This window comes from Peromyscus leucopus, chromosome 3 (genome assembly GCF_004664715.2).
Source record: "Peromyscus leucopus breed LL Stock chromosome 3, UCI_PerLeu_2.1, whole genome shotgun sequence".
In the NCBI taxonomy this organism is placed as follows: Eukaryota; Metazoa; Chordata; class Mammalia; order Rodentia; family Cricetidae; genus Peromyscus; species Peromyscus leucopus.
In genome coordinates this window covers 138,743,737-138,757,153 of record NC_051065.1, presented here as the reverse complement: position 1 = coordinate 138,757,153, position 13,417 = coordinate 138,743,737, and the positions used below count along the sequence as shown (strand labels likewise).

General features: G+C 44.0%; 1 protein-coding gene and 2 pseudogenes across 1 annotated transcript in view; all 3 read left to right on the top strand.

Moving 5' to 3' along the window:
- Nucleotides 1–391: 391 nt before the first annotated feature.
- Crebl2 (cAMP responsive element binding protein like 2) overlaps nt 392–13,417 on the top strand; it is a 29,552-nt gene continuing 16,526 nt past the window's right edge. The window contains exon 1 of the mRNA XM_028894474.2: nt 392–679. Within this exon, the coding sequence (XP_028750307.1) occupies nt 665–679 (15 nt within the window). The 5' untranslated portion in view covers nt 392–664. The remainder of the gene's footprint in view (nt 680–13,417) is intronic.
- LOC119087654 lies at nt 5,722–6,657 on the top strand (annotated as a pseudogene).
- On the top strand, nt 8,865–10,871 carry LOC114710351 (annotated as a pseudogene).

The following is a 13,417-nucleotide window of genomic DNA, read 5'->3' as shown; positions in this document are numbered from 1 at the left end:
CGGCGCGGGGAGAAGGAAAAGCATTTGCCCTAGCTTCCCAGAAGAGGGCCTGTTTCCCGTTCTCCACCTCCAGCTCGGCCTCGGCAGGGCCTCGAACTGTCTCCCTTCTCTGCAACGTCCCACCCTACGGCAACCAAAACTTAATTAAGACTAAGCGTTGTAGGAAACAGTTTCGTCTTGGTCCAGGTCCGCCTCCAGGGCGCTCCTAAGCCACAGGAAAACATTGTAGCCAGCAGAGGCTACCTGGACCTCGTAGTTCCCTTTCCAGTTAGCCTCTCAAGAGACTATGAGAAGTAAAACTACAACTCCCAGAATCCCGCCGTGCTATGGCGGCCGAAGAGGCCAATTGGCCAGCAGAGCCCCGCCCCCCTCGGGTTGGGCGGCCAGCCAGCACCTCTGTAAACACGCCGGGGGCCTGTCATGGGGCGGGTGAAGGAGGCCGTGGCCGAGTGGGGCGGCGCCTGGGGCAGCCTCCAGGGTCGCTCTGCCATTCCTGAACTGGTCCGGGTCCCCGTGACCGTGGCTTCAGGGAAGCGAACTGTTAGGCGAAGGAGGAGGCACTCAGAGCCATATCCCCTTCTTCCCCGGGGCGGGGGCCGGGCCTGGCCGGCTGCGGCGGGGGAGGGCCGGGAGGGCGCCAGGCCGAGGCGGCCTGTCTGCGGAGATGGATGACAGCAAGGTAAGTCCTGGGCTGGCCGCCGCCGCCGCCTGCTTGTCGCCGCACGTAGTCCCGCCGCCCAGCCTCAGTTCAGAAGTCCACGAGCACTCACGAAACACCTGCCATAGATACCAGTGTGCCTCGGGCCCTTGGCACCCCGCCAGGACATTGGGGCGCACCGGGCTGCAGTTTTCTAGCAAAGGCCTTCTTCTCCCTTGCAAAATTTTCACTCCCGGGGTCACCGTGTTTGCTAGGGGTTCCAAGGAGTGCAAGCCCTGACCTGCAGCTCCAAATAAGTGAAGAAACTACCGTGCTTTCTTCTTTTTGCTCTGTCTTGCCCCCTCCCAGCCTTTTCCAGTTGGGAGAGATTAATTAGTGCATCCTGATCGACATAATCACCCTTGGTGGTTTTCCCTCCTTCCCTCAGCCTCGCTCACTCAATGCCCCATTCATATAATCAGTTCACTCCCCCCTCCCCAACCCGAGCAGTTTTCCTGTGGTTGATTGGAACGCTGCTTGGCTCCTGTTGCTATCTGGCCAGAGCCTGTAATCTAACCTCTAGAAATCTTAAGAAAAACAGTATTTCCTTTCCCGTCTTAATCCAATTTAGTGCCCCATCTCTAGCTATGTTTTAATCTCTAGCGCACTTTCTATGACTATAAAAATAGCGCTCATTATGGGATAACTAATAGATTTGTGGTTCTATCTTCTCATATTACTCGTGCTTCACATTTCATGAAGATAGGAGTGGTCAGAGAGTTCCTTATTAATGTTTTATGATGTCTGGGAGTTGGGCCTTTTAAGAATCCAAACTTACCAATTTGTCTCTTTTTGTGGAGGCAGGTCTTACGTAGTCCAGGCTAGCCTCAAACTCTCAATAGCAGAAGATGATCTTCAGCTGATCCTCCTGCCTCTTCCACCTGCCAAGGGCTGGGATGTCCAATGGGAACCTCATGCCTGGCATACATTTTGTCAACATTTAAAGCTTTCTTCCCTATGTTTTTCGAAGTCTAATTCTTCATAGTCTGTTATATTCCTTGGGAAAGCTTTTCCTCTAGGACCCTTTAGATATATAAAACAACAAAAATCTGTTGCTCTTAAATTTTTTTGTTCCGCCTATCCTCAGACAGGTGTGGGGGGGTCCAGTTTATCTTGGCTGATTGTTTTATTCTTTATTAACGCTTCCCTTTTATATGAAAAGAGTGATAGAAAGGAGAACCCAGCACTGTAATCTGCCTCCTGGACACACCTAGGAGAACCAATGGCTTATGTAATTACAAACCCCTCCTCTTACAGGAAGTGGTATTTTCAAAATAGAAAGGGAGCGTTCTGAAAGTTTTCCAGAAAATATTTTTCCAGTCTTTGCTACCTTGATCTTTCACTGTTGATTCTGAAATGAAGGCTGTAAACTATATCCATTATCTTTCCCAGAAAATAATCTCGAGGATGCTGAAAGAATGTAGCATTCACCCTTCCCAGCTGGAGACTTTCACGGGAAGTAATTTCCAGTTGTATTTTTCCCCCAGACCTTTGAAGTATTTAACAGCCTTCCTAAGGTCTTCAATAATTTCAAACAAAAGAACATATGATTTTTGAATTACTTTATTTACCAAAAAAAAAACAAAAAAACAACAAAAAAAAAAACACATACAGTTTTTTGTTTGTTTTCGAGGGGAGTGTTTGTTTTTAGAAAAAGAGTCTTTTGTAGCCCAGGTAGCCCAGGTTGGCCTCCCAGTTTTCTGTGAATCGAAGGACAGCCTTGAACTTGTAATCCTCCTCCCTCTGTCTCTCAAGTGCTGGGACTGTAGACTTGTGCTACCATACCTGGGTGTATGTGGTGCTGGGGATTGAACCTACGGCTATGTGCATGCTAGACAAGCGCTCCACCCACTAAGTTACACCCCCAACTCCACAGAGGTTCTTTTTGGAATGAGCACATGATAATGGGGTTAGGGGCAATTTTATTTAAATATAAAATTTTATTTAGTAGTGTAACTTAAAAATGCTACATAATAGTGATTGTTTGAAACAGTGACATTGAGATTGCCTGATGTACTCAGGCTTCATTAACTAATGTGCCCCAGGTGTGTTCACCAGCCAGCGCAGACGTACTGTAGCAGTAGGGAAAAAAGCAGATCATAAGCTAGAATCTAGCTGCTAGATTGAACACCTAGGAAGGAGGGCATGGGAAAGTACTGAACAATAGAATCAAATTTCTAGAGTCCTCTTCGGTTTGTTAGGAAGGAAAAGCTAGCTAGATTGCTGAAGCTCTCTGATCTACCTAGTCTTAAATGAGGCCACTCCCTTCCTTGGAGGCTTGCTCAGACTGGGTTCGAGAAGTTACACCTAAGAGTGGTTAGTACTGACTCTCACACACACAGTCAGTACTCCGCAAATACAACCTTATCATATTACCTAGCAGAGACATCTGTGGGCTCTTATATCCTTGTTTTAGTCATTGCTAAGTGACATTTGTAGCCATGTTTATACTTACCTATACCCCAGACAGGACAAGAGCATCATGATGGGACATAAGATGAACTTGAGCTCTGCCCTTGCATTGTGTGACAAAGGTCACTTTCTAAGGCTTCCTGTGCATCTTCACTAGGAAGAAAGAAAATAGAGATACCCTATTTTAAATCATAGAATGTTCTTGTGTTTATTTTCAACTTTTATGTTTATTGAAATATTCTAAATCAGATGTGTTCTTGCCTTCCTCTGAGGAGGATTGCCCACTCCAACAGTATAAGGCAGCTTTGTTGAAGGAGTGGGTCAGCTACTGGCCACAGTGTTCATATGGGCCACCGTTTCCTTCCTTCTCTCCACCCTGTGCTACGCAGTACTGTGTAGATGTGAGGTTTCTCACTCTCTGCTAACCTTTTGTACCCATCAAGGGTCTCTGTCCTTGATAGTAATTCTAAATAGGCGGTGGTAAGGAGATTTAACTTCAAAACAAAACCCTGACATTCAAATCCTGACATTCTCCCCATGGCCCCTCAGCTATCCTCTGCCACATTGGAGCCTTCCTCCTAGGAGTGTCATGTAGTAAGCCAGCAATCTGCTCCTGTTCCTAGCCTCCTCCAGCAACACTTTCCACAGCACCAAGATAGAAGAGCCAGCACATCTGAATACGTCTGGCAGTAGATGTCTGTGCACCTGCTTTTCTGTCCACGAACTTATACAGGAAATTTGTCCATGAACTTGGGTACCTCCACAGTTGAGTTAGAAACCAGATCCAGGCATGGTGGCACATCCCTGAAACTCCAGCACTTTGGAGGTAGAGGCAGGAATATCAGGAGTTCAGGGCCATCCTCAGCTATATCTGGAGGTCAGAGCTAGCCAGGGACACACAAGACCCTCCTCACTCCTCCTTGCCTCCCTCAAAAAATCAAACAAAACAGAAACTAGGTGAAATCTTATTTAAGATGTTTTACTCTTTAAGGGCTTCAGGAAAGCTTGCTTGTTTGTTCATTAATTTATCAAGTACTTGTCTACCTACAGTGTACCTGTGGTAGCAGTAAAGATGGAAATTAGTAAGCACTTGTAGCTATTTTAAAGGAGTTTTCATTGCTGTGGGTGAGGCAGACAATTAGAAAGGTAACTACAGCCAGGAGATGAAAAATGAAGGTGATGATCAGGCATGGTGCTGCACACCCTTATCTCACAACCCAGGCAGACCACACGTTCAAGATTTCTGGCAGTCCAGGCATGGTAGCACAAGCCTGCAATCTCAGGCAAAGGTAGGAGGATTTACATGGAAAGTTCCAGGCCAGTCATGGCTATGTAATGAGACCCTGTCTCAAGTAAAGAAGTTGAAGGTTATTGTCAGTTTGAGGCTGGCCTGGGAGCACATGAAACCCTGCCTCAAAAAAAAAAAAAAAAAAAAAAGGAAAGAAAAAGATACACAAATACACACCCACACTCAGCAAGAGCAGTTTCAGCAGAGTAATGATAGGGCAGACAACAAACCATGTCCACTCTGGAAGAACTAGATGGCAGAGAAGCATACACGGTAAGTGTGGACCATTGAGCCCAATCAGGATTGCTAAGGTCCACACAGTGTTAACTGTACAGTACTACTTAGCTCCAGGGTCAAACAGAATAGCTCTGTGTGGCCCCAGCATAGACCTGAGGTGGAAAGGGGATGTGCGAGTTAATGCTGGGTTTAGAGATGCCTATGTTTTCTTCTTTCTCCTGATAGGAGAAGCTGGCAGAAAGGTTAGCAACAGGAAGATGTGGTTACACTCTCTTGCTTTCTGAAACTCTTGTTTTAAAAAAAAAAAAGCCCTAAGCCACACAGTGAGGGAAGTCCCTCAGAGGCCCAGAGAGAGCCACTCTCCTGCCATTTCTTGAAGGTGGAGAAGGGCAGTGGCTGGGACACAGCTGTCTCTAACCAGCAGGTAGTACAGCTGTGCTGTGCTTTTCCAAGGGAAAGGTGAAGCGAGGCCCTTTCTCTCTTGGTTGAGGTTGTGGTACCACTTCTCTTAACAATGGGATCTTTATTGAGTTGCCTTAAGGAGCATTATAGTTAGAGATGTGATTCTAGCACTTGGGAAGCTGAGGAAGAAGGAATGTTGTGAGTTCAAGGATATTCTGGGCTACACAGTGAATTTAGGTCAGCCTGGGCAATCTCAAAAAACAACCAACTAAAAACCCCTAGAGCATTTGAATGTAAATAAATGCATAAAAGATGGCAAAATAGAGTTTTATAGTATATGGTCAAAGTGTTATTGAGCATAAGAATGAATTTCTGCCTCTTCCTGTAAGCCCCTGAGGTGACCTGTGAAATAGTTCCCTGTACTCTTGACTCAGAAAACCATGCAAACCAAGAGACTCACATCTAGAGCTGGAGAGAGAACTCCAGTGGTTAAGAGCACTGGCTACTCATCCAGAGCACCTGGGTTTAATTTCTGACACCCAAAGGGTGATTTACAACCACCTGTAACTCCAGTTCCAGGGTATCCAGTGCCTCTCCTGACCTCCAAGGGCACGAGGTACTCATGTGGTACATAGACTTACATGTAGGCAAGCATCCATACTCATAAAAAATAATTCAAACAAAAAATTTTAAAGGTTCAAGTCTTCACGTTTACTTTAAGATCACCTGTGAAACTGCCCAGGAATCAAAGATGTGCATATCTGAAAAGCCACCAAGTGCCTGAAAGATGTCACTTTAAAGAAGCAGTGTGTGCATTTTGGTGGTGTAATAGTAGAGCTGGTAGTTGTGCCCAGGCTAAACACTAAGACTGGACACAGGGTCAGTGACCCAAAAGAGTGGGAACTTTTTACTGCACATGGTTAAAAGAACAGAGAGCAACGCTGAACTCGAGGGTTTAGATGTAGATTCTCTAGTCACTGAACACAAAGCACCCAAGATGTGTCCTTAACCCACGAATGAGCTCCCTTGCCCCGCCACACTGAGATGCTCCTCACTGAAAATGAACAAGTTGTTCCAAAGCCAGAGGAGGAGGCTGCAAAGAAAACATATTCCAGAAGAAACCAAGACACAAAAACTTGTAGCACAGGAACAAATTCAGCATAAACATATGCAAATAAAAGGTTTTTTTTTAAATAAAGGATTGGGTTTCCCCTTTTTATCTGAAAAGACGAGGATGGAAGTGTTCGCGTGAAGGGCTGTGGTGTCATGGGATAGCACGGAGGGCTCCCCACTCAAGCTGAGTGGACAAATAGTGCTTTCTCATGCACACCCTGTTTTAACCAAGAAAAAAAAATCCTCTTTCTTCCAAAAGACTGGAGGTTAAAAAAAACTCTTAAGAGTCTTTGGAATAGGATTAGGGTTTCTTATTTTGAGACACCCCAGAAAGGCCTACAAATTACTACACAACTACAATTACATCCTGGCTTCTGCAGAAGTTAGAGCTGTTCCCTGAAGTCTGAGCTATCTGTAGTATCCTCAGACCTTGCAGATGACTTTCTTTCTGTTGGAGTGTTTATTTACCTGTTTACTTATGTATTTACTTATTTACTTATTGGTTTACTTTGTTTTGTTTTGTTTTTTTTCAAGACATGGTTCCTCTGTGTAACAGCCCTGGCTGTCCTAAAACTCCATTTGTAGACCGAGCTGGCCTGGAACTCTCAGAGATCCACCTGCCTCTGGCCCCGGAGTGCTGGAATTAAAGGTGTGTGCCACCACACATGGCAATTCTTGGCTTTTTAAGTCTCCTAATTAGAACACGTTGGGTTCTCCTGGCCATAACATTTGTTCTCATAAGTTTCTGTGTCTATACATCCCCATGGGGATGAGGACCTTGTGCATGCTAAATAGATGCTCTGTGAATCAGTATTCTTAGTCCATGTGCCTTTTTTTTTTTCCCTTCCCTGTGTAGCTGAGGGTGACCTTAAACTCCTGCTCCTCCTGCCTCCACCTGAGTGCTGGGATGAGAGCACACATGTGCACTGTACCAGCTTCCATGCCTTGTCCTGATTCTTCGCTTCTACTCTTCATTTTCCTTTAAACGTGTCTGCCTCAGTGTAGAAGGGCTGTGCACATGCCACTGTACTCTAACAGATGTCAAAGGAAAACTTGAGGAAGTTCTATCCTTCCTCCATGTGGGTTCCAAGGATTGAACTCAGGCCCCTGACCGGCCAAACCACGTTGTCTGCCCCTATGTTGTTGCTGTTGTTTTAATCACAGCTTTATTGAAAGATAATTCACGTATCATAATTCACTTCACATACAAATTCCTTTTTAGTATGTTCACAGTGTTACATGGCAATTGCTACTAATTCTGTTATATTTCATCTTATGAACAAACTAACGCATCCATACAGTGCAGTGTTATTCAGTAACGAAGAGAAACATATGAAGCTATGAAAGGTTCCATGGAGTTGTTTAAGACTCCAGGAGCCTTAAATGTGAATTACTAAACAAGAGAAGTCAATTTGAAAAGGCTGCATGCTGGTACTTCTGTGTAACAGTCTGGAAAAGGCAGAACCGTGGAGAGAAGAGATCAGTGGTCCCGGAGCTTCAGAGAGAGTAGGTGGGGCACAGAGGACATTAAGGGGAGGAGTGTGTGACACTGCATTGTCAGGTCGTGTGCTTTTGTCAGAGCAGACATGCACAGAAGCATGAACTCAAGTATGGACTCCAGTTGCTGACAGCAGGTCAGCATTAGCTCATCGGTGTTAACCAATGTCCTGTCCTATCCCATGAGGCTATGAATGCCGTTACCACCCTTTTAATTGGGTTGTCTTTTCGTTATTGACTTTGGAGAGTTCTTTAGTGTGCTGGGTACAAGTCCTTTACCTTAAATATGACATAGGAATGTTTTCTACTCTACTGTGCATTGTCTTCTTACCTTGATAATGTCTTTAAAGCACCAACTTTTTAACTTTGATGAAGTTCAGTGAGTAACAACGGTTTTGGCTGCTTTATGTTTGCAGAATCACAGCTAAAAAAGTATTGCCAAGTGAAAAGTCACAAAGAGTTTGATGATTTTAGTTATGATTATTATCCCTTTGTTTGTAGTTAAATTTTATTACATTGCTTATTTGGGGGTGTGTCTGTATCTGTATGCGCACATACAAACATTAACTGGAAGGGCCAGCAAGATGGGTTAGAAGCACACAACACAATTCTTTTTCATGTGGCTACCCAGCTGTCCTAGAACTCTATTAGTATGACTGTTCTTTCTCCTCTAACTATTTTGTTGTCAGCTGGGTATGGTGGTGCATGTGTTTAGTCCCAGCACTCAGGAGGCAGAAGTAGGTGGATCTTTGAGTTTGAGGCCAGCCTGGTCTCCATATCAAGTTCCAGACCAGCAAGCATTACATAATGAGACTCTTTGTCTCAAAACAACAATTAATAATAATAATAATAAATTATTTTGGTATTTTGGGGGTTAGGGAGCTAGAGATTAAACCCAGGGTCTTACACTTTCAAAACATGTAACTGTGCTAAACTGGTGAGCTACACCCACCTGTACTTTCTGAAAATTAGTTGACCATGAATGTGAGTATTTGTTCTAGATTCCTAATTGTTTTTCATTGATATAGTTGACTAAGACCAATTTCCAGAATTCTCCTGGTGGAAAGAAAGAAGCAGCTCCTACAAGTTGTCTTCTCACCTTCACACACATGCTATGGCACATGCACATCCACACATAAATAAATAGATAAATAAATGTGAATAAAAAGAAACACTTTCCTTTTGGGCACAGCAGCCATCTTCCAGGAACCGGCCAAAATGACAAACACAAAGGGATAGAGGACGGGCACTCGCTATATGTTCACTAGACCTTTTAGGAAATGTGGAATTGTTCCCTTGGCCATTTACATGTGAATCTACAAGAAGGGTAATATTATAGACATCAAGGGAATGGGCACTGTTCAAAGGGGAAGGCCCCATGAGTGTAAACAAGGCAAAACCAGAAGAGTCTACGGCGTTACCCAGCATGCCATGGGCATCACTGTAAACAAGCAAGCTAAGGGCAAGATTTTTGCTAAGAGAATTAATGTGCAGATTGAGCACATCAAGCATTTTTAAGAGCTGAGATAGCTTCCTGAAGTGGGTGAAGGAAAACAACGAGAAGAAAAAGAAAGCCAAAGAGAAGGGCACCTGGGTTCAGCTGAAGTGTCAGCCTGCTCCACTCAGAGAAGCACACTTTGTGAGGACTAATGGGAAGGAGCCTGAGCTGCTGGAGCCCATCCCATATGAATTCATGGCCTAATATACAAAAAGATATAAAGGACCTGGACTGTATAAAAAAATGAAAAAGAAACGGGCTGCAGCTTTAGCACCCTGCAGAGAGCAGTGGGTATGGCAGTAATAGAGTTGGTTGCACATCAAATTGCTTGTTTGCCTATTTTTTAGATTTATTTATTTTATGTGTTTGGGTGTTTGCCTGCATGTGTGTCTGTACACCATATGCATGCAGTGCCTGAGGAGACCAGAAGAGGAGGTTGTATCTCCTGGAACTAGAGTGGCTCACATGTTATGAGCCGCCATGTAGGTTTTAGGAATCAAACCTGGGTCCTCTGCAGGAGCCACAATGCTCATAACCACTGTGCTCTACCTTCAACCCCAGAATTGCTTTCTTATTTTCATTTTCAGATTTTCCTTGATAGGGAATAGACTAGAAACACAGTGGTTCTTTGTATGTAGATCTTGTGTCCTGCAACCTTGCTGTACTCATTCATTTGCTCCAGTAGTTTTTGAGTGGATTCTTTTGGATTTTCAACATACAAGATCATGTTATCTAAAGACAGACAATTTGGCTTTTTCATTCTCTATCTGAATTGCCTTCTGTTTCTTTTTCTTTCCTGTTGACTAAGAGTGGTGAGAGAAGACACGATCCTTGTCTCGCTTCTAATCTTTGGCAGAAAGCATTCAGTCTTTCCTCAACAACTATGATGCTGTGGGTGTTTTGTAGATGATCTTTATCAGACTGAGAAAGTTCTCCCTGCGTTTGCTCTATAGTTTTATCATGTAAAGGCTTCAGACTTAAAAAAAGTTTTCTTGAGTTGCTCACCAGTTCTGAGAGGAGTGTGAGGAGGCGACAGCTGCTGGAGGATGCTGTTCTTTGGCCTAATTGCAATCAATTAGGGATTTCTTCTGAGACTTGAGTTAGACGTGGGAGTTCAGATAAGTGAGGCTGTATGGCTGCGGTGAACACTTCAAAAGAAGATAATGGATTTATCAGGAATGAAGAAGAAGAGCTTTCAAGGAGTCAAAGGAAATAAAAAGCCCAGCACTAGGGCTCTTACCAAATCCAAAGACTGCTCCCATGACGCCCCTAAAGCTGGAGGGGCTAAAGGCCTCAAGCAAGAAGGACTGGCAGGGATAGGACTGAAGAGGCACAGCGCTTCAGGTGCAAACAACAGCACCAGGTCCCTGTGCAGCTCAGCGTCCAGCTGCAGCTTGGGCCTGAGCAGGGATTCAGGAAGCTCCAGGATGACCCACAGCCACTCTGTCTGGCTCCTTAGTGCCTGACAAGACGGGCACTCCTGCCCTGAGTCCAAATCAGCTGAAAGAGGACAAGGCAGAGCCCTTCCTAAACCCACCAGAGTGTACACTGGGAGACTCAACAGGAATATGACCAAGGCTCACACCATGAAGATGTATTCCACCTGTGGGAAAATCAAAATGATTGGTGTACCTATAGAAAGGATGCATCCAGGGCCTGAGAGATGGCTCAGCAGTTAAGAGCACTGGCTGCTCTTCTAGAGGACCCAGGTTCAATTCCCAGCATCCACATGGCAGCTCACAACTATCTGTAACTTCTATTCTAGAGGATCTGACACCTTCACACCAATGCACATAAAATAAATTTTTAAAAAAGGCTGCATCTTCATCTTTCCAAAGGCTACACATATGTAGAATTTGAGAATCCAGGTGAAGCTGAAGAGATGTGGAAACACACAGGTGGAGGCCAGGGGATCACTGCTACTGCTGTTTGCCTCCTTGGTCTCTGCCACCCCCGTGGCTATTCAGCCCTACAGGAGAAGGCTACCACTGCCTTCCATGCAGTGCAGATGACACCTTGGATGAAGAGGAGGTGCTGCTCCTGTAGGCTTAGGTGCCCTTTGTGCCAGGTCTTGCTTTCCCAGTCACCAGCATCACAGGAGCTGGTGTTTAAGCAGGGCTGCTGAAGCTCCCCTGTCACTTAGGGTCTGCTCAGCTCAGTTTCATCATTTCTCTAACCACAGAATTGGTGAGGAAGGATCCCTTGACTGAGAAAGCTTCTAAGGCAGCAGTTGAGACATCTGTCTGCAGAGGTACTTTGTGTATATGCTCTTATTGTATAGTCTTTACTATAAAAAAGTTGTGTAACTTTTCATCACTTTGGATAAGGCTGTATTTGTACTTTATATAAAGGAAGTGAATAAGTATAATTAGAATGAAATTTGAATCTTGAAAAAAACTTGACTATCTATGTAGGAATTGGGGGGGGGTTGTCGTTTATTTGACATTGTCTCATGTAGCCCAGGATACTATTGACACTGGACTGACTGACACTCTCTCTCTTTCTCTCTCTCTCTACCTCCCTCACTCCCTGTTGATATAGTGTTTTGTAAAATATCTCCAGATGTTAAACATGTCTTTATTCCTAGGATAAGTCCCTCTTGGTCAAGGAGTAGAGTCCTCTTTATGTTACTGAATTCAGTCTTATGGGCTTTGTTTGTTTTCTGTTTTGTTGTTTGTTTGTGACTTAGTTATTAGTGTTTGTATCAGTGTGCATGTGTATGTGTGTGCAGCTGCACATGTTAATATCCTTTTCTATCACTCTCCATCTATTCCTTTGAGGCAGTCACCTAAACCTGGCTTTCCTCTGGATTTTTTAGAACTAATTCAGACTGCTTGTTAGAGGTCCACCACACACACTCTGTCTTGAGCCTGCTTTGCTGCCTTGCGAAGGGCTCCCCTGTGTGTATTTATTACCATCTGTCTTCCCTTGGGCTCTGATTTTCTGCTCTTTCTCTAGCTTCTAAAGATGGAAAGTTGGGTTATTGATTTTAAAACTTTCTTTTTAATGTTGATGGGGAATGTCCTCTGAGCAGCACTTTAGTTACATCCCATAAGATTTGGTATTCTGTTTCTCATTTTCATTCAGAGACAGAAATATAGTCTGTTTTCTCAAAATAGTTTTCTAATTTCCCAGTCTTCTCTGATTATTGAGAAATATTTTTATCACACTAAATACTTATTACTGTGTACTCAGAATTATGATATTGTTCCAGGTATTTCGTTTCTAAGTCATGACATTTTTATTTTAGCTTGACTTAAAAGAGAAAAAAATTGTTTTGTTTTGTTTCTTGAGACAGGGTTTCTCTGTGTAGCCCTAACCCTAACTGTCCTGGAACTCACTTTGTAGACCAGGCTGACCTTGAACTCAAGACATCCGCCTGCCTCTGCCTCCCGAGTTCTGGGTTAAAGGCGTGAGCCACCACACTCAGCTAAAAGAGAAGATGTTATAAACAGATAGTTCACAGATTCAAGTCTGTAAGTCCCAGCACTCAGGAAGCAAAGGCAAGAGGATCACTTCAGATGTGAGGCTAGTCTGGTCTATATAGTCATCCTAACTAGCTAGAAAGAGAAAGAAACAAAGTCAGTACTTTTTAAAATATTATTTTTGAAATTTTGTGCATGTGTGGGGGTGTGTAATGTGTGTACAGGTGCCCACAGAAGCCAGAGACTTGGGATCTCCTTGGAGCTGTAGTTACTGGTAGCTGTGAGATGCCTGAAGTGGGTGCTAGGAACCATACTCAAGTTCTGTGCAAAAGCTGTGCATGCTTTTCACCATGGAAACCACCCCCCATTGATACTTAAGTGGCTTATGAAATCCAGAGAGTTCAGGTGTTAAAGCAACTGATGTTCTAACATATTTATATAAAGCTTTGGTTCTACAAACTGCTGTGATATCTTACAATGTTTGAGGTTATTTACAACAATCCTGATACTAACAACTCGCTAGAATGCTGGTGTACTTAAATACCAGACTGTGGCTGCTACAGAAAGCAGACACTGTGGCCCCTTGCAGAAGCAGTTAAGCTAGAGAAGTAGTGGTTATATACCATTAAATCTAATTGTATTGATAACATAAAGTACAGAACCTCCCAGTTAATTTACTGTGCCTTTCAGCTTTAAGAAAGGAATACCTGGGGTTGGAGCAATGGCTCTGCAGTTAAGTGCATTGGCTGCCCTTCCAGAGGACTCAGGTTTGATTAACAGCACTCACGACTGCTTCTAACTCCAATTCCAAAGTGACCCAACACCTTCTTCTAGTCTTCACAGGCATC